This window comes from Rousettus aegyptiacus, unplaced genomic scaffold, assembly GCF_014176215.1.
Source record: "Rousettus aegyptiacus isolate mRouAeg1 unplaced genomic scaffold, mRouAeg1.p scaffold_m13_p_8, whole genome shotgun sequence".
NCBI lineage: Eukaryota > Metazoa > Chordata > Mammalia > Chiroptera > Pteropodidae > Rousettus > Rousettus aegyptiacus.
The window spans coordinates 92,894,322-92,915,152 of record NW_023416311.1 but is presented as its reverse complement, the minus strand read 5'-3'; the positions used below and the strand labels follow the sequence as shown (position 1 = coordinate 92,915,152).

Sequence of the window (20,831 nt, the reverse complement as noted above, 5' to 3'; positions counted from 1 at the left end):
TTTTAGAAATTTTTGAAATCCATTAGGTCTTATTCCACCCGATTCTGTGAATTTGTGGTTGGAAAGTATTTTAAGGAATGGGAAGATATTTCAATTCAATATCTCTTAACCTGACAATCACTAGAAAAATTACCCTTGGGAGGAAAGTAAAATTTATGTTGAAGTGAAATTTTATGGTCTAATTATATATTTATCTTTTCCATCTAAGAATTACTAAAGATAAATTTTCTTTTAAGTTGGATTTAACATTGATTTGAAAAAGATTCTATCAACTTATCATTTCCTTCACTTTAAAAACTAGATTTTATTAATAAACTCTTGAAATGAATACCCATACAGGGCAAGCGAGGAAAGGAAAGGAAGTTATGCTTTTACAATCAGTACCCTAATATCTTCTAATATGATTGCAGCTTAAAAGAAGCAATGCATTCCAAAGAAAAATATCACAGATTGTGATCTTCAGAAATAGAGTATATAAGGACTTTTATTTCCTTTAAAAACATAGAATGATAAAGTGACACCATTTAGAATGGTTAGGTTTAAAAAGATTAAAAACACCAATTGTTGATGATGGGGAAGAACTAGAATTCTCATATTCTTGGTGAATATGTACTTTGAAAAGTTCCTTGAGGATTTATCTAAAAATTCAAAATATGTCTATCACATGAGCTAGCCATCCACTCATAGATGTTTACCCTAGAGAAATCAAAATAAATGTCTCCAAAAACTCTTATACACAAATGTTTATAGCCACTTTACTCAAATATCCCCAAATTAGGAAGCAATGCATGTGTCCTTCAAGAAGTGAATAGATAAAGATAACAAGATTTGTCCAGATAATGAATAAAGCAGCATTATAGATGAGGCTGAAAATCATCGTGCTGCATGAAAAAAGCCAGACACAAAGAAATTCGTACCCCATGACATTCCATTGGTATGAATTCTAGAAAATGCAAAAAAGAAAGAATAGTGGTTGCCTGGGACTAGGGCAGACAGCGCTGGGCTATGATGAGGCACAAGGAAACTTTTAGTGGCAGCGGAAATATTATAGTGGTGGTTCCATGGACAGAGATCTGTCAGAACCCCTCAAATTATAAACTTTATATGGAAGCTGTTCATTATACCTTAATACAGCTGAAAAAATAAAAATAAGCATCTGTTTTTAAAAGTGAAAAGATAGCTTTCTGTAAAGATAAGCACTTGCCAAAAATGAGCCACTTTATTTTTAGCATCTAGGCCTTTACAAACGTTCCTTTGCTGAAAAATTATCTCCCTTATCACGGTTTGTGGCTCATCTAGACGAAATATAGCAATTTCTGGCCAGTGACTATATTCCCTTTCGAAGTAAGACTCTGGCTTTGAAGTTGCAAGAAATTTTGCAATATGTTAACAGATATTCGGGGACAAAGGTTTAGAGGAAATCTTCAGATTTTCAATCCAAGACCAAAAGAATTTTTATTCTCTTATCAAACTACCTTTATCTTCTCTGACAGATCTTCTTAACTACCATTTCTCTTAGAAATACAAATAATTATTAATAGCAGTTAATTTATAAAATGATAAATCTAAAAGCACTTCTCGTTTATTTTAATCAATGTATCATCCAGTTAGGTAAAACGTCTATTTAACATTTCATTATGAAAGTAGTATTTGCCATCTCAACTTTTAAGACATAGTCACTAAATTAGCTATTACATAACATTATTATCATCTTAAAATAAATTTGTATTATACTTACTAAATGAAATTTCTGAAAAATATTATGAGTATATACCCTTTGGAATGTCTAACGTTTTAGAAATTATACCTTAGAAGATAATTGTCACTCTTATTCACTTATATTTTAAAATATCTTCTTTTCCTGAGATTTTGTAATTGTTTTTCTAGTAAGATAACAGAAAGGAGGAAAATTTGCCTTATTCTTTTGTGAAGTGTTACATTCGGGAATATCTGTTAAGTCATTTTTGTGTCCCGGCAGGCTGAGATCAGTTCTATACGGGAAAACAAAGACAGACGGAGTGACAGTACTGCGGGTAAGATGAAAGGGCATTCGCTTTTGTTCCTTCGAACAGCCTCTATTCTAGGTCCACTTAGAGAGAGAACAAGGGCCAACCGGGGCCACTCTATGTAGGGAGGCCAGAGAGCCCTGGCGTGCTGCCCCAGAACTTCAGGTACCACACGGGTGATGCTCTCTACACTTCAAGAGCCATCACCTTGATTTGAAAGAGCCCGGATGTGAAAAAAAATATAGCTCTGTCTTCGTTGTCCCTCACTAAATGTTAGCACTTCATTCAGTTATGAATATAGGCAATAAACCCCAGTGGTAATAAGCAGATCGGTGACTTTGACACCAAGAGAATTTACAGGTAATGTCATATCACTTTACTGGTATTGCAGATATCTTGGAAATATCGTTTACACTATTTCTACTAGACGTTATGGCAGTCATTAGACCTGCTGCCAGATCTCGTTATTTGTTCTCTTACAAAATAAGTTTTTAAATTACTGTAGTCTGTATATTCTATCATATGCATTTAAAAACACTATTTTGAGACAGGTCCCCAGGTTGTCAGGTGTTCAGCTGGCGGCAACCCTTCGAGATGAGCGGCAGCTTTCTTCCTGGAGGGAGAGCCGACTGAGCAACCCCCTGGCTGCCACGAGCTAACTTTTCTACTTTGGCATGTAAATAGACACATGTAAAGATAGAGTATTAATGAAATCACACACCATTGGGTCGTCTTCACCAAGACAGGGTTTCAGTCCTTGTATTAAGAGTCCAGCCTGTGGATTTGCCCTCTAAGAATCAATTTAAACTGCAGAGTAGATTATTTCAAAGGTCTAGTTCAGTTTCTTGGTCTTAGCATTTCACATGTGGTTGGAGCCTTTAACTTAGAGAATTTAGAAATATTAAACTTTCTAATTCCTGGCAAAGATTGGTGTTAATATAACTGGACAATTGTTACGTTAGCTACTTAAAGATCCATCCATTGTACCTTAGAAGTAATTTCTGGTGCAATGACAGTCATGCTCCCAATTATCTGATGGGTTCCATCGTCACATGACTTAATGTCATAAAGCCGTAGCTTAGGCACGAGACATCAGGAGAAAGTGTTTCTATGAAGAAATGTCATTTTGCATCCTTCCAAATTAAGATGAAAGCTTTCATTTTCATATTAAATGGCTGTGAGAAAATAAAATTTAGATCAGTTTTTTTTCAGAATGTAGTCTGTAAACTGTTGTCAGTAAGGAGCTTGTACCAGAAGGTCATCCTGCTGTATCACTAAGCACATGGTTTTGTCCAGATGACATTTTTTTTTTTTCATAAGAAGGCTTTCTGGATGAAGGAAGCAGTACTCTGAATTACATTCTGGAGCAAGTTTCTTGTCTCGATCAGTGAGCACTTTGAGTAGCATTGCTTTGAATGCTATTTCAGCATCATAATCAGCAGGATGTCAAAAATTTGTGGTTTACCAACAGTGTTTACAGTGGGATTCAGAGCAGACCATTGCATACCAGGGTGGTCAGCAAATGCTATAAGGAGGAGGCCAAGTTTGATGTGGGCCTTGAAAGATGCCTAAGAGTTAGGTAGCCAAAGAAATGCTGTGAGGGCAGTTCTATGGTGAAGAATTAAAGACGCAGCTTTGTGTTGAGACTATAGAGGGTATGATGGACACATTGAATCTGAGGAATATGGGATACTAGAGAAAGACCTCACGAGTCATAAACCTGAAACGGTAGATTAGGGCCAGATCATAGAGGCCCTAATCCAGATAAAGGAATTTGGAGAATATTTTTGGAGAGCAATTAAAGTACTTGAACCAAAGGAATGACCCTATCAAAGCATGTTTTAGGAAGATTAGTCTGACAGTGGTGTGTAGGCTACATTTTTACTAGGGAGAGGAGAGAGATAGAGATTTGTTAGGAAGCCTTTTGCAGTTTGGGGATAAAGTTTGAACTAGTGTAATGGTGGTGGGGATAAGAAGTAAACCAAATTCTGGAGATATTTCTAAAAAGAGTCACAGAATGGGACTTATTAGGCATAGGAGGAATAAAATAAATAAATAACCAAAGTATGACACTTAATCAAGTGAATGAAAAATGTATGACCAAATCCATCATTTTTCAGATGATCTGCGCATCTAGGCATATAGATTTGTGCTAGGAATGAATATCCCGGTAAGGAACCCCCAGCACCTGAGAGTTGCTGTTCATTTATCCACCTGGCGGGGCTTTCATTCACAGTCAGGACTAGGAAGAAGAACTGGATCGAGCAGAAAGGGAATTTGGTAGAGGTCAGAGAAACAGTCTAATTTTTAAGTATTATTTTAAATTGCCTTTCTCTTTTCTAAGGTGCTGATAGCTTATTGGATATAAGTTCTGAAGCTGACCAACAAGATATTCTTGTCCTGTTGCAAGCGAAAGTTGCTTCTCTTACCTTACACAATAAGGAATTACAAGATAAATTACAGGTAGGTAAATAGATGGCTACCACAGACTGTTCTGTAGAGTCAAGCTACTGGGTTTTCCAGGGTTAGTCAGACGATATTTTGTTTTAAACGTCTACATTAGTTTCTTCTTCTTTTTTAAATACAGTTAGCCTTAAGCATTTTATAGTTTCACATTATTTGTTTCTTGAGAGAGTTATTTGTTAGCCCTATTTCTGTAAGTTGATAAATTGGTAAATTATATATAATTATAAAGATAGTATATGTATATAATATGACAAATTATATGTGTATGTATATTCATAGATGTGATGAGCCATTTAGTAAAGTTGCTCATTTAGAAAATTTAAGAAATTGATAAGAAATAGCTGTATTAAGCCCATTGTCCCTCTCGGCAACTAGAATAGTATGAGAAATAAAGGAGAAATTTGAGTCAGTGGCTTTACAGCCAAAACAAATCTAGTATATTTTAAGTGGCACAAAAAAATCTGTTTGGATAGAGAATAGAATAGGCTTAGTGTGGTTAATCCGATTCTCATGTCACAGATCACATTTTTTCGTGAGGCTAACGTGCCTGTGCAAAATGATCGCACTGCTCTTCCACACGTAAGGTCGGGATTTGTTCGCACTCCAGTTGTGTGCTCACCTAACCGCACCTTTGGTGCCGTTCGTTCTTGCCTTTCTCCCAGGCCAAAACACCCAGGGAGGCAGAAGCTGACCTGAGCTTCGACTCTTACCATTCTACTCACACTGACTTGGCCCTGCCGCTGGGCAGACCTAGTGAACCCTCTCCCCCGGACTCCAAGTCCTCTCCATCTGTCTTAACACATTCCGTGGGTAAATCCACTATTGATGGTGATGTCAGAATTCAGCAACTCCAGGAGATTTTGCAAGACGTGCAGAAGAGATTGGAGAGCTCGGAAGCGGAGAGGAAACAGCTGGAGGCCGAGCTGCAGTCCAGGAGGATAGAGTCGGTGTGCTTATCGAACAATGCCGAGATTTCTGAGAACGGCTCCGACCTCAGCCAGAAGCTTAAAGAAACTCAGAGCAAGTACGAGGAGGCCATGAAAGAAGTCCTTAGTGTGCAGAAGCAGATGAAACTGGGCCTCGTATCACCTGAGAGCGTGGATAGTTATTCACATCTCCACGAGCTAAGGATCACTGAGGAGGAAGTAGGTGCACTCAAGCGGGATCTCCAGAATGCATTAGAAGAAAGTGAAAGGAATAAAGAGAAAGTGAGAGAGTTAGAGGAAAAACTTGTAGAGAGGGAGACAGGTGTGGTAATCAAGCCACCCGTGGAAGAGTATGAGGAAATGAAAAGTTCGTATTGCTCTGTTATTGAGAATATGAATAAGGAGAAAGCATTTTTGTTCGAGAAATACCAAGAGGCCCAAGAAGAAATCATGAAATTAAAAGATACACTAAAAAGTCAGATGACACAGGAGGCTGGTGATGAAGCCGGGGACATGAAAGAGGCCATGAACAGGATGATAGATGAACTCAACAAACAGGTGAGCGAGCTGTCCCAGCTGTACAAAGAAGCCCAGGCTGAGCTGGAGGATTATAGGAAGAGGAAATCTCTAGAAGACATAACCGCTGAATATATCCATAAAGCAGAGCATGAAAAACTGATGCAAGTAACAAACGTATCCAGGGCTAAGGCAGAAGAGGCACTGTCCGAAATGAAGTCTCAGTACTCCAAAGTGTTAAATGAGTTGACTCAACTCAAACAACTGGTAGATGCCCAGAAAGAGAACTCTGTCTCCATCACAGAACATTTGCAGGTGATAACCACGCTGCGGACGACCGCCAAAGAGATGGAGGGAAAAATCAGCGGTCTTAAAGAGCACCTTGCCAGCAAGGAAGTAGAAGTGGCCAAACTAGAGAAACAGCTTGTTGAAGAGAAGGCTGCAATGACCGAGGCGATGGTGCCCAGGTCTGCCTATGAAAAGCTCCAGTCGGCTTTAGAAAGTGAAGTGAGTGCCTTGGCATCGAAATTAAAGGATTCCGTGAAAGAGAAAGAGAAGGCCTATTCAGAGGTTGCCCAGATTAGAAGTGAAGCCTCACAGATGAAAAGGGAAAGGGAAACTGTTCAGACTCTCTTGAAATCCAAAGAGCAAGAAGTAAATGAACTTGTGCAAAAATTCCAGCACGCTCAGGAAGACCTTGCAGAGATGAAGAGATGTTCAGAGAGCTCTTCAAAACTGGAGGAGGATAAAGACAAGAAGGTTGGTGAGATTCTGTAGCTGCTGATATTCTAACTAGTAAGCCCCAGGCCTTTCAACCTTCAGTATAGTTAGTACTTTTAGCGTTTGTTAGCACTGACCTGTTGTGAATGCTCAGAAGCTCCATACATGACTCCATCTGTCCCAAAAGCCACATTAGAATATAGGTTGGACATTTATTTAAAAAACAAAACGAAACACTGATCTACCATTTCCCTTATCCTCAAGCATTTTCACATATGTTGTGCATATTTTTCCTTTAGAAATTATTTCACAGAAGCCTGCCAAGTGTCAGGGGTCAGAAGTGAGCCCACAAAGTGAAAAGTGTTTGTGGCCAATCGTGAACTTCAGCTCTTTTGGAGTCCAGACGGATTCCTCCGTCATATGTAAACCCAAGTGCTCCCAGACTTAATCTTCCCTAAGCTCCATGAGCTTTTCCTTGAGTCAGTACAAAAACTGCTCTCCTTGGCCCTCATTTTCAAAGGGGTACAGGAGGGGAAGGGAGGAACGTGTGCCGCGGGTGATCAGAGGTGGGCTGAGTGTGGCGTGGAGGAAGCGGGAAGGCTAAGAGGAGAGTGGGGGATAGTTCTGTGCCCAAGTCTGCATCCAGGTCCCCTGGGTCATATGTTCTGAACAGCATCAACTAGAGCACTATTTATCCTTTATTATGATGAATCTTTCAAAAGACCTTCCAAAGCCGAGGAAGCAGGGCTTTGGGAGGTGGAGGGGGGAGTTGTGTTTACTTTTAAAGCAAAATGTCCAGAGATGTCAGGATTCCTAGAATTTATTCCAATCGCCTATGTCAACAATGTTGAATAAGATATAGCTGTCTCCTAAAAAGAATGCCTAAAATCCAATTTCCGATTCATTCTTTCGACACTAACCCCTTTTAAGGGTGAAAAGGGAAATCAGTGCCATGGCTTCTGTTACCTTCATGCATCAAAACACAATGTTTAATCTGGGGCCCTCGTCTGAGTATAGTGGCCTTGGAAAGCTTCGTTGGTTTATCTGATTTTATCTGTTTCATTTTATGGGTTTTCCTAAAATATAAAAAAGGAATTTTTCCAAAGTCTCCAATCTCAGAGGCCAATAGAAGCCATGTTCAAAGCTTAGGGATACCCGGACTTCTGCTTCTGCAGGCATGTTCTTACCTACTGATACGGTTTCCCTTCCTCTCTAGATAAATGAGATGTCGAAGGAAGTCACCAAGCTGAAGGAGGCCCTGAACAGCCTCTCGCAGCTCTCCTACTCGGCGAGCTCCTCCAAGAGGCAGAGTCAGCAGCTGGAAGGGCTGCAGCAGCAGGTCAGACAGCTGCAGAACCAGCTGGCTGTGAGTGGACTTGTTTCTGGGGCCTGGGTTGGGGCGGAGGGGGTGGCAGATTACATGCCCGCTCCACTGGTAGGGCGGGTAGGAGTGCACAGACAGATTCCCAGCCCAAAGGACTATTGTACTTCAGTGAGCAACTGAAGACTTCTTTGGGGAGGGCAACTGAAGGAACTAGTAGAACTTCCAGTCGTTATCTGCCATGAGTTGGATTAGATGTATCTCTGAGAAGGAGGAGTGGGCAGGACAGCAGAGTAGGCTTCCTGTTCACTCGTCCACTAAGTTTTTACCCTACCTCCGTTTTTCTGCACCAGTCGTCACCGTTTCTGACAGTGGCGAGAACTTTTTCTTATCAGAAGCCAGGATATCTGGCAGTTATGTCTCTGTGACAAGCTGATTCTTGGCCCCTCTGAGTGTTTCATCCAGGAAAGTTCTTTTCATATCTGTATTAATTTCCTATGAATGGTTTAACAGATCAGCACAAACTTGGTTTAAAGTAACACAAATTTATTATCTTAAAGTTCTGGAGATTGTAAGTCCAAAATCAGTTTTGCCAAACTCAAGATGTCGTCAAGACTGGTTCCCTCTAGAGCTCTAGGGGAGAATCTATTTTCTTGCCTCTTCTTGCTTTTAGAGGCTACCTGAATCCCTTGGCTCATGGCTCCTACCTTCATCTTCAAAGCACACACTCCAACCTCCAGTTCTGTCCTCCTATCTCCTCTCACCTTTGACCTTGCTTCTCTCTTTTAAGGACCCTTGTGAATACATATAAGGCACACTTGGATGATCAGAATCATCTTTCTCTCAATCTCAAAATTCGTAATCACATCTGCATTCACAGGTTCTGAGGGTTAGGATGAGGACATCTTTGGAGGGTCCTCATCTAGCCTACCATGATCTCTGTTAAGGGTATGTTGACAAGGGTATGTTACATTTTCCACATGAAGTCAACGGTTAGTCTGTCCTGGGCTATCTCTAGCTTCATGTACAAACAGAAGCTGGATTTTATGATTTCTTCAGTACTCACAAATTTAGGTTTCTGCAGTCCCAACTGTGGATGGCCACAATGTACAAAACTAGCTTTGCTGTGTTCCCAGCTCTAGCAGTGGAGGAATAATCAGGGGAGAAGAAGATGCTCCTTACTGGGTTTTACAGGTCACTTTCTCTGATGAAGAGGATATCACAGACTTGTAGATAAAGTACTAATGGTTTACATAGTCATTCTTGCAGTATTCAAGAATGTGTTTAACAAGTTCCTCTGTATCAGTTTTGTACAAGGTGTTGATGACATAAAAATGACTAAGACACAGTCCCTGCCCTCACAGAATTTGTATGTAACATAATGGCTTGCCTTATTCTTGATGTGGTGAGCAGCCATTGATAGAGAGATGCCCAATATGCTGTGGGCAGAGGAAATGTGCTTACTCAGTCTGGGTGAGTCTTGAGAGGCTCCCTGCAGGATGTGATGCTTGTCCCAAGTCTCCAAGGGAGGAGTAGGAGGCAGCAAGGATTGAGATGTGGCATGTAGGTGGCTCTTCGTAGCCTTGGTGAGAACAGTTGCAGTGGAGCGGCAGAGCGGAATCTGGACTGCAGTAGGCTGCCTGCTGGAGAAGCGAATGACGAGCAAGGTGTCCGATGGGGCTGAAGAATGACAACAGGAGGCAGAGGAAGCCTAAACCAGGGCTGCCGGGAGGATAGGAGATGGTGGTCAGAAAGCGGAATGCTTCTGGTTGAGGTTTCAGAGGTAACGACAGAAGCAGGGCCGTGACCATGAGAGTCAGTGGCTGGAAGGAGGGGGAACAAGTCATTTACCCACTTCACTTTCCCCGTACCTCCCTATATTTGATCCCCTTTACCCCGTCTACCTATCCCCTACTCCCCCACCCCATTAGTAACCACTAGTCTATAGTCCTCTGGTAGCCACTAGCCTATAGTCCATGTCCATGAGTCTCTGCTTGTTTGCCCTGCTCATTTGTCGCTTTTAGGTTTATATCCCACGTATAAGCGATATGCGATTTTCAACTTTTTCCGTCTGGCTTATTTCGCTAAGCATGATTATCTCGAGGTCCATCCATGTTGTCACAAATGGCAGTATTTCATCTCTTCTTATGGCTGAGTAATATTCCAATCATCTGTCATAGGACATTTTGGTTGCTTCCATGTCCTGGCCACTGTGAATAATGCTGCTGTGAACATTGGTGTGCAAATATCTTTTCAGATATGGGTTTTTCAAATCTTTGGGGTAAATACCCAGGAGAGGGATTACTGGATCATATGGTAGATCAATTCTTAGTTTTTTGAGGAACCTCCATACTGTTTTCCATAGTGGCTTTACATGAATTTTTGAGAGTTGACATACCAGTATCCCTAAGGATATTGACAGGTTATCAGAAATATACAAGCCAGCGAGCCCACAGTTTTAAAGCTTTATATGCTAGCATTTGGAGGCAATCACTCAGGTATCATTTTGACTACAGCTTTCTCATAGTATTTTGTTTTTGTTTTTTAAAGCTCTAACAAAGCCAAATGATCTCTTTCTAGGAATGCAAGAAACAACACCAGGAGGTCATATCAGTTTACAGGATGCATCTTCTATATGCTGTGCAGGTATGGTCACACCCCGCAAAGTACTTGGGTATCCTAAAGAAATACTGTAGCAGATGTGGCCCAAACTCCCATCATTAAACCCCTAGAACCAACGAGAATTTGAGGAGAATCCTTTACTTTGGAAAGCTTCAAAATGTCTTTTGCTTGGCTTTGGATTTTGTGTCACAAGGCCTGTGCTATTTACTGAGAGCACCTCCTCATTCACTGAGAAATGAAGGAGGATGTGGCTGTTGTCCCCCCATCAGAAGCAGGAGCCCAGGCTTTCTTTTCTAAGCACGTGAATATTGTCAGAGCCATCAGTGCTGTGTCACCCCTATTGGTGGTTTGGCTAGCTGGGCTCGGATTTGCAACCAAGACTCCAGGAACCCTTTGTTGGGGGTTCTGGTAGACCCAGCCTCATCATTCCCCAGAGGGAAAAGCAGAGCCCTCTCTTTGACTCAGTTCTTCATAGAAATGTAGCAGTCTATAGGGCTAACATTCCTTTGGAAGATCTAGAGGAAAGCCAGTGGCTTCATCCCAGCCAGCCGTCTCATTCCCTCGGGGAGACAGTGCCAGGACTGAACTTAGGTTCTAACGAGAGTCTTTTGTTTGAATTTCCTAGGGCCAAATGGATGAAGATGTCCAGAAAGTACTGAAGCAAATCCTTACCATGTGTAAAAACCAGTCCCAGAAGAAGTAGAGTGGATTCCTTGGCAGAACACTGCCCCTTGTTGTCCATCTTTGTGTTAGATCTGGAGTCGTCGGCGACCACTGCCATTGTTCTCGTCATGGTATGCACCATGACCTAGCATAGCTTCTTCCCCTTCTAAAGGCTTCTTTCTGAGGACTGGTCCCAGGAGAAGACTGTCCTCTTCAGAACTGCTTAGAGACTTTAAAGCAGCAGAGGTGATCAGTGCTGTCATCCCTTCAGATTCCAGAGCTGGGATCAGCCATGCCCAGGAGTCTGGCTCTGGTGCTGGTGGGTGGGCACCCTCCTCGGTACCTGGCCAGCTGTGTGGCCTCGTCATCACTGAGTGATATGTTGACACCTCCGTGTAGTAAATGCTGCTTTGGCTCCTACACTCTGGCTATGCCGTTCAACACAGGAGGGCTCTTTTTGCCTTTTGGTTTCCAATTCCAAAACATAATTTGACTTCTAACCGAATTGGTATGGCACTAGTTATGCGGTGCATGCTTAAGGCCCTTTATCATGATATCCTGTGGATTCGAAAACTCTAATTCCATCTTTTTTCCCCATCTGCCTTAAATATCTCATCGCCCTGCTTGTCAGTCTTCGTTTGATGAGCACTATTAACTAAAATATGAAGCTTAAAAGCAATGGCAAATTGTCCTTAAAAGTTTTTAAGTAAATCATTGATGTATTGCAAATTTTCTATGCAAACTTGCCTCCTGCTGTTATCTATGAAGCTCAGGAAATCCAAACATTTGTGTTTCAACAAGGGACAGTAAACTGCATGTTTACAGCCAAAAGAAATGCCTCATAGTTCTTAACCTCAATTTTTTAAAAGTGTTTTTTTTTCTACAATATTTTTATTGGCTCTTAAAGATGTTTTCATATCTAAACTCCTAAATAAGTGAAATTCGCATTAGACTATATTAACAGAATATTTTAGGTAACCATGCTTAAGCCTTTTGAAAAATATAACTTTTTCCTCAAAGTTTCCAGCTATAGCAAAAGATAGTTATGTATTCGAAACTCATTATGAGCTGCCACCAATACCCCTAGATTTCTGCCATTGTGTCCTCAGAAGTTAGCACATTTCTTAATATAGTAAATACTCTTTTTTATCCATTGAATCATTTTGAGTGTCCTGGCTCTCTACCAGTTCTCGTAGTAAATTATCTCTGGAAGGACTGTTAATACCAACCATTTTTCAAACTAAAAATTTTGAAACAAAAAATCCTGATATGCACATTATGGGGCATAGCGAAGGTCTTGGGGGAAAATATTTCTGTTTACTTTCTTTTAGGTTAAAAATGTTTCTGACTTGCTTGCAGCTTCCCTTGCAGCATTGATCTTATTGAAGGATATAAACAGAATACAGAAATCTCCAATGTATATAATTGAGTATTGGCCTGCTCTGACAGGGCCCATGTACCATGGGGCTGCCTGGGCTCAGAGGGTGCTTGACTGTATTGGATGACATGTTCATCAGTATTGGATGAGGACCAGGGACAGCAAAGCAAAAATGGCTCTCAAGCTTGGTGTTACTTTTCTTAAGTTGTTTATAGTTAAGTAATTTTGAAAATGCTCCAAAGAAATGTGAAAGGACTTTTTGTCACAGCACTTAAGAAAATACAAAACAACCCCCTCCTGCCCCCACACAGAAATGCTGCAGAGTATAAAACTTGAGAAATTTTGTAGGATGCTTGACAAATTGTAGCCTTTTATCTTGTTTCAGGATGCATATTTATTATAAGTACTCCGGTTAAATATTGAAAAGTTATATGCTGTAGTTTAGCATTTTGCCTTTGTAATTTACGGAAGGTATTGCAAAAAATAAAAAATAAACTTTTGTTTCATTTTGCATCACTGCTGTTGATCTTTTGGTGCTACTCTCAACCCTTAGTTTGACTCCCCACAGGCAACAGCTATTAAGTTTCTTGAGTGACCTGAGACAGCCTGTGCCTATATATTTTACTTTCCTCTTTAAATATAGAAGCATATTTTATATACTCCTCTGGACCATACTTTTCCACGTCAAATATCTTAGTGACTATTCTCTGTCAGCATACACATCTCATTATTTTTAAGTGTTGCATAATATTTCATAGTATGATTGTGCTGTATTTTACTTGATCAGTTCCTCATCAATAGGCATTTAATCTGCATCTAGTATTTCACAGCACTAACAAGGATGTGATGACTGTCCTATCTGTAAATGTCTTTATGCATACATGTGAGGATTGTTTGGATAATTTCCAAATGTCCTATTCTCACACTAGCTTCCATCACGTGACACAAAAATGCAGAGAAAAAAGTAGAATAGTCTATGCATCATTACGGTGAGAAAGAATGGCCTTTACACATTGGTTGAGAGTCATCAATTTGTTTCTCTTACATAAACCTACACAGACTCTAAAGCTTTTAATAATTAAATTCACCCATCTTAAGATAAACACACGATACGCTGTGTGGGGAAAATGCTTCCAGAACATGTTGAAGCACAGCGTTTTGCATGGGGCACAACCGTGGCATGTTGGGTGCTGACGGCAGCAGAAACTATTCATCAGAGATGCTTTTGGAGCAAAGTTAACAGGCAGCCTGCAGGGGAAAGAGAGAGCTGGAAAAAGCAGCAGACCCAGGCATTTGCAGAGTAGCAGTTTCTCTTCACCAGCTCAGGGCTGAGAACTGTCAAGCATTATAGGAGTGTACAGTATATTTGTGAAACAAAGGATAAGAGCTCCACTGTGATGGTTGCCATAAGTGGGCCATAGGAGCTGGTTGAAAGAGCAATCAGTGTGGGTTCCAGCAGATGGAAATGCTCCTTGGAGGTGTATATCCCCAAGAAATGGAGATGAGTGCAAGAGAAGAAAAGAGATATTTATGCTCATTTATTATAAATCAGACCCTAAAATGGGAATAACTGGGACTGGGTGCACTTGATTATAAATGGAGGATGTGTCGGAGAAAGGAGCAGAACACAGCCAGATAATGTAAGATTTTAACAGCCAGGAGAAGAGATGGGTAGTAAGGGCTCCCTATGTGTCACCTCCAGATGTTTTTAATCCTATGTATTTAAGTCAGGTTAAACACTCTGGTAGGCAGAATATCAGACCCCCAAGGTCCATGTCCTAATTCTGAGAATCTGTGAATGATTCATGTTATATGGCAAAGGGGAATTAAGTTTGCAGATAGAATCAAGGTTCTTAATCAGCTGACCTTAAAATTAGATTACTCTGGGTAATGCAGGCAGGCCTGATGTAATCATTCCAAAGGGTGTTTCAAAGAGGAAGGAGTCAATTTTTAAAATGATACGCTGCTGGTTCTTAAGGTAGAAGAAGAGGCCATGAACCAGGGAATGCAGGTGGAGTGTAGAAGCTGGGAAAGGCAAGAAAACATAGCTCTCCCTGAGATTCTCTACAAGGAACTGGACTCACTGACACTTTTGTCTCTAGCCCAATGACAGCCATTGCAGACTTCCGATCTCCTGAACCATGAGATAATAAATTTGTGTTAAGCCAATAAGTTTGTGGTGACTTATTAAAGCAGCAGGAGGACACTGATATACACACTGAGAGGCCAGCATCTCTGCTAAGGGAGATTTCTGAAGACAACTCAGTTCATTAAACTTTACTGAACACTGACAGTAAGCCAGGCACTGTGCCGAATGCTAAAGGCTCAATGGTGAACACAACGCTCTTGCTCACGAGGTGCTCACAGCTGATCAAACAGATCCTGCCACCTAGGAGGTATTTCCGTATTCACTGGGTGGGTGGATGAATATTTAGATGGATGGATTGCCTTTAAGGCCCTGTATGCCTTGCTCTTCTGCTTACCTGATGCCCTGCTGACCTATTCTCCTGTCCTCATTCTTAACTGCCCTTTTGCTGTTCCTTGAATTCATTAAACTGCTCCTGCCTTAGGGCCTTTACACTTGCTGTTAACAATGCTCTTCTAGACATTTACATGAATTGCTCCCTTATTTCTCTGAGGTCTCTTCAATGCCACCTTATCAGAGAGGCCTTCCTTAACTACACCAGGTAAGCTAGCACCTCCCCCCACCACCCCATATCACTTTCTGTATCTCTTATCTGACTTTATTTTTCTCCATATAATTTGTTACTTAAGGTAAGGTGGTTCACCCAACCGAAGGGGAGAGGGAGCCCTGAAATCCAGCTTACCCCTGTTCCCAAAGCTATATCCCTTAGTAGGGGTCTAAGTCTAACTGAAGGAAGAGGCTTTTTCCTAATTCACATAAGCTGCTGCCTATTCCCTAAAGCATGTGCCTTTTTCTAACTTGGGGAGATATTGCTTTGTATTAGCTCCCATGTTTTTCTTTACCTAGTAGAATAAATGCTCTAGGAGAACAGAATCTTAGTCTATTTGTTCACTATTGCTTCCCAAATACTTAGAACAGTATCAGGCCCATAGTAGGTATTCAATAGGTATTTGTGGGTGAATGAACAGATGCATGGGGTGTGAGAAACTCACAGCTAAGCAAAGTGTTAATATAGTTGTGAATGTCATGATATTGTGGAGAGGATACTGTGGGAGCTCAGAAATGAAGCATCTAGCTGTTGGAGGAAGTCATTAAGATGTGCCCACCAGTGTGACCCTTGAGCTAGACTTGGGCAATCGGAGCCTCCTCACCCTGTACTCTGTGCTTTCGAATGTGTGCTCTGCTTGCCTTTCCTGTTCCCAGAAGCTGCTCCAAGGATATAGCCTTGAGATAGAAATGTGGTGATAAGACTATCTGAACTGGGTACGTGACTAAATCCTCTTGTGTGTGTTACTGAAACCAGGTAAGACCTCTACATAAACTTAAGATTTGGTGGGTGGGTGTAGAAATCTGCTCATCTTGCAGTTGCCCAAAACAAGCTTCATAAGTTCCCTTGCTTGTTAAACGCACCACCTACCAATCTGGAGTGGTCTGCCTTTTTCTGTGGTCTCTCTTACCCTCCAAGTATGGGGTCAGCTTCAGATTACACTCAGGAAACCTCAAAAGGAGGTTACGACCCAACACAAAACGTGTCTTGAGAGGCCGGAAATTGTGTTTTAAGAAATAACACAATCTAAGAGAAAGTTTATTGGGATTTTCTTGTTCTTAAATTTCACAGTTCCTGGGGTTGAAATAATCTGGAGATCATCATATTTGCTTTGGGGTTGGAAGAGTCTGGAAGTACCCCCCACAAATGCTTCCTCTGTGATTTCCACAATAGCAATGTTTGCCTCTTTGCCTTCAGGATTAAGGGAGGGAGGGAATGAACATGCTGCAAAAACACTGTCTACCCAGATTGCTAGCATTCTGTACCAGAGTCGGTGAATACACCCTAAAGCACATTTACTATAACTAAGGTTTACATTTGGGGACAGGGTGAAGATGGCAAGGAAAGAAACAATATCACAGAGGTTTGACACTCCAGGAACCTTTAAAGTTCTTTTCATTTGCTTTCTAATTTTTACATATGAGGACAACATGCTTCTGGTCAGAGCTAATTAAATAGAGGTGGAATTGGAACATCACTTTAGGACTGGGAATTCAGTGCCTGTCTTGGTACCACACTTCCCTTCACAGTGGCAGGCACAAGCAAGTGTTCAGGAAAGAAAAGTGACATTTAATACACTTAGAAACAGCCTCATAGCCATTTCTCAGAATGATAGAACATTAAAACTGTTCAGTTTGATGAAGATAAACTTAACAAGAGGTTAGGGAAATAAGTGTTAGAGAATGGAAACTATTCTTCCTTTTTTGTCACCATATTTGTAAATTATTGTTCGCAGTGTCACAAAAATCTGCAGTTTACCCTCACAGAATCTTGGACCTGGGGGTGGGGGGGAGAGGTTTTAGCAAGCAAGTGGTACAAATACTGTCATTTTACAGGCAAGAAAATTAGGACCCATAGGCCGGAACTTGCCCCAGGCAATAGAGTCAAACCAGAACATTGTTCCATGTTGAGAATTCTCTTTGGAAACAGAGAATAAAGGGCGTGGGCCCTTTTTAAAATTTTGGCTCAGAAACTTGAGGGTACAGATTTAAACTTTAATAGGCCATTCGAGTTTTACTTAAAATATATTTAAGCAACTCATTGAAATAACTCCTCCAAACTAACTACAAAAGGGCTAGATATCTTGGCAGTCTCGGATCAATAGCGATTAAACTTCAACCTTAGAGCTGTAAAGAACAAACACCAAATGTAAACACCACCTTTCAAGTTTCTGGTAAATAGTCTCCTTCCTTAACAGAGCCTGCTCTTTTTTGAAAAAGGGTGACACATACCAGCCCCAACTTCATTTGTCATGCGCCCCTACCCTAATTCATGGTAGTGTTCAAGATAACACCCTTAAACACTAGGCTGATGGAGCTGGTGCTGTTCGCTTGAGCATTAGCTAGAATTGCCCCTGCACCTGTCAGATCTGAGTTATTGTTACCACTGGGTGTGTTTAGGGCCACTGAAGAAGGGTTGTGTGAGAATCCACGGCTGCATAACTTGTGGCCATGTGATGTTTGCCCGGTGTGACCTCTCCCCTCTAAAATTGTTCCTGAACCATTAGCAGAACTAGTGGTTGGTCCATTTTTTAAAGCTATTAACTTCTTACATTCCACTTTCCTAATTATGCATAGCTCAAACTTTACCGGGAGAGGCAACTCAGACGGTGCCAGCACTGTCAACAGTCTGGGCATTTCCTCCAGGGTCCGGAGAGCCAGAATGCCCGGGGGGAACTTTGGGGAGGAAAGGTGCAGGGTGCGCGAAGGGGCACGCGGGCGGCGCAGGATGTCGCAGGATGTCCAATACGTCGCAGCTTTAAATAGAGTCGTGAAGGCCGGCGCTCCTTTCCATCCTTAGGTGGATTTACCTCCGCTTCCTGCGTCTTTTCTGAGAGGTAAAATCCCTTTGAAAAAAAGAATAGTAGACGACTCAGTCGCAGCAGAAAGAAATTTGGAGCCAAGCCTGAGTTCGCGTGCTTCATGCTTGCGAGGACCGGAAAGCCGAGGGTGCGCTGGGCCGGCGCCGCGGGAGATTCTAGGGGTCCGAAAGTACCCCGCGTCGCCATGGCTACAGGCGCCGACGCTCCGGGCTCCGCTCTCAGCGTTCCGTCCCCATGGCAACCGCATCGTCTCCAGCGCCATCTGCGGCCGGCGGGAGGGGCGGAGCGTCTCCTGCAAAGCGCGCTTGAGGCGCCCTAAACGAGGTCCGCCCAAGCCTGGACGCTGACGTCGCGGCAGCGAGCCGAGCTGCCCGGCCGGGGGAGCCAGTGGGGGCTGGTTTGGGGGCGTGGCTTCCTCCGCCCCCCGCCAGGCACTCGGCGCCACGCTCGCCAGCAACCCGCCCCCCGCGCCCGCTAGAGCCTCCCGCCTGGAGTCTCTGCAGCGGTACCCGCAGAAAGGGAGCCCTGGGGGACCACGGAGTATGCTCGGGATATGGCGTAAGGGTTTTCAAAGTTAACAGCGAAACAACTGAGGACAAGAAGAAAGCGACTTGCCCTTGAGAGAGGGACCAAAGTTTGATGTTATAATTCAGGGTCATGTGGAACCTCATAAGAACAGAATTTAGGAGTTTGAGAAGTCAAAACCCCTCTCCCTGGCCATAGTTTTGGAAGTAGAGATTAGCAAGAGAAATTACTGCATTTTCCTTTATAGTTTTTGGATTGTGGGTGTTGTGGAGCCTGAGTCAGAACTATTTAAAAGGCTCAGGTGGGAGTGAGCAATATGCCCCGTGAAATGAACGATTTGGTGGGTATTAACGTTCAATAAATAACTGTGCATTTGACTTGAATTTGATTTAAGCGGTAGGGATAGCCATGAGAGTTGAATTTCAAAAATAATTATAAATCAAATGTTTTGTCATGAGTTCCAGCCATTTTGCCCATCAGATGGCAACCCATGTTTCAGCTCCTTAACTAGGATTTCCTATTAAAACAGTGAGATGGCCCTATGGACATGGAGAATTAACCAATACTCGGGCCATGTTTCATTTAGTACCAAGAGCTGGTTGCTTTGACTGGATCCATCTTGCTCTCATTCCTGCAAAACCAATATCTGACTTGAATAGGAGACCATAGTTTTGATGATTCAGGAGCTATAAAGGTGCTGACTTTAAAAGGGGTAAAAAGGGGCGAGGATTTTGGAAGTAATGGGTAGGTATCAGGGAAGAAATTTAACGTAGAGATTTAATTTGACAAATATTTTTCATTTCTACTTTCTAGAGGTCTCCATACATGAGTATGTGCAGTCTACTTGTGGATTTAGTATGAGTTATATAAATGGGCAGTTTCGGTTGAATGTTAATAGCGTTGAACAGAAGGAAAATAGAACAGGTTTCTAAGCCTTTTCTTCCAAAGCTGACTTCACATGTGGTTCTTGGTAGGAAGAAGATGCCAGCTAGTCCCATCCGAATCCCAACTGTCAGTAGTGATATTGAGTGGGACTACTGCTTCCTTGAGTAAGTACCAAAGAACCTGACATCACACTCCCTGGCCTGAGACACTGGGATCTCCCACTTAAGGCAAAGCCTCTTTGTCAAAATGTCTCTGGATAGGTTATTTAGAACAGGACGCTAGGCGGATATTAACATATCACTTTTCAAACCTGATGTAAAAGATTGCGCTTAACAGTTATTTTCCTTTCTGAATTTTCTTTTTCTTTTCTTTCTTTCTTTCTTTTTTTTTTTTTTAGTGAACAATTGTTACTTAATCAGTGGAAAATGAAGACAAATTTTATTTTTAAAACTATGCAGTGGTTGAACCTTTAAAAGCTATTGTAAATACAAAAATGATTCCTTTGGGGGTGCTTAATTATAATTAATTAAAATTTTTGTTGTCACTCTTAAGATCTTGGAATTCTATTCTGGATCACCAGCAATAGCTTTTTCTGGTAATTTTAGGATATGGTTATCTCTTTTATTGTGTAAGATTAACTCTTTTGACTTTTATCTTTACCATTTCAACTACTCATTCATAATTATTTCCAAAACTGAAGTCAGAGGTTTAGGTTGCGTGTGTGTGTGTGTGTGTGTGTGTGTGTGTGTGTGTGTATGAGAGAGAGAGAGAGAGAGAGAGAGAGAGAGAGAGAGAGAGAGAGAGAAAATGCAATGTGAGGGGAGTGAGGGGAGGAGTCCCAAACTCTTTCTCAGTACGTTTATTTCTAACAATTGAGTAGGCCATTTCTCTTCTCAATGTGCACTTGTCCCAGTGTGGGTGCCCTCCTCTCTCCTCGATGGGACAACATCCTCTTCAGTTAGTGGCCGCTACATATTGAAGCTTTTAAGAATCATGGAAGAGGACATGTGAAGTGTAGCCTCAAAACAGTAGCTCCGTTTATCTCAGTTAATTATTACTTCAGGATATTCATGTTCCTTACTGGTTTGGATCAGAATTTTCGAACACGAAGGCCTTTGAGATCTTCTAGTTCAACACTCAAGTCATGGAGCTAATAAAAATAATAATAGCTACTGTTAAAAGAGCACTTACAAGATAGCAGGTACTATGCTAAGTGATTTATGAGTATTATCTGGTTTAACCCCATAACCTCATCAGGTAGGTATTCATATCGACCTCTTTTATAGAGA

The 20,831-nt window shown here is 41.7% G+C and overlaps 2 protein-coding genes across 10 annotated transcripts in view; both read left to right on the top strand.

Moving 5' to 3' along the window:
* RAI14 (retinoic acid induced 14) overlaps window positions 1-13,131 on the top strand; it is a 124,933-nt gene extending 111,802 nt beyond the window's left edge. For 4 of the 5 annotated variants that reach the window (XM_036225838.1, XM_016142424.2, XM_016142426.2 and 1 more), the window contains 6 exons: window positions 1,979-2,033; window positions 4,351-4,469; window positions 5,135-6,673; window positions 7,851-8,000; window positions 10,536-10,601; window positions 11,203-13,131. In XM_036225838.1, coding sequence (XP_036081731.1) covers window positions 1,979-2,033; window positions 4,351-4,469; window positions 5,135-6,673; window positions 7,851-8,000; window positions 10,536-10,601; window positions 11,203-11,280 — 2,007 coding nt within the window. In that variant the 3' untranslated portion in view covers window positions 11,281-13,131. The remainder of the gene's footprint in view (window positions 1-1,978; window positions 2,034-4,350; window positions 4,470-5,134; window positions 6,674-7,850; window positions 8,001-10,535; window positions 10,602-11,202) is intronic. The other variant, XM_036225837.1, reaches the window with a different exon arrangement.
* A 4,857-nt stretch (window positions 13,132-17,988) lies between these two features.
* Window positions 17,989-20,831, top strand: part of TTC23L (tetratricopeptide repeat domain 23 like) — a 52,725-nt gene continuing 49,882 nt past the window's right edge. For 3 of the 5 annotated variants that reach the window (XM_036225842.1, XM_036225843.1, XM_036225839.1), the window contains exons 1-2: window positions 18,169-18,690; window positions 19,632-19,706. In XM_036225842.1, the coding sequence (XP_036081735.1) occupies window positions 18,686-18,690; window positions 19,632-19,706 (80 nt within the window). In that variant the 5' untranslated portion in view covers window positions 18,169-18,685. The other 2 variants (XM_036225840.1, XM_036225841.1) reach the window with 2 other exon arrangements.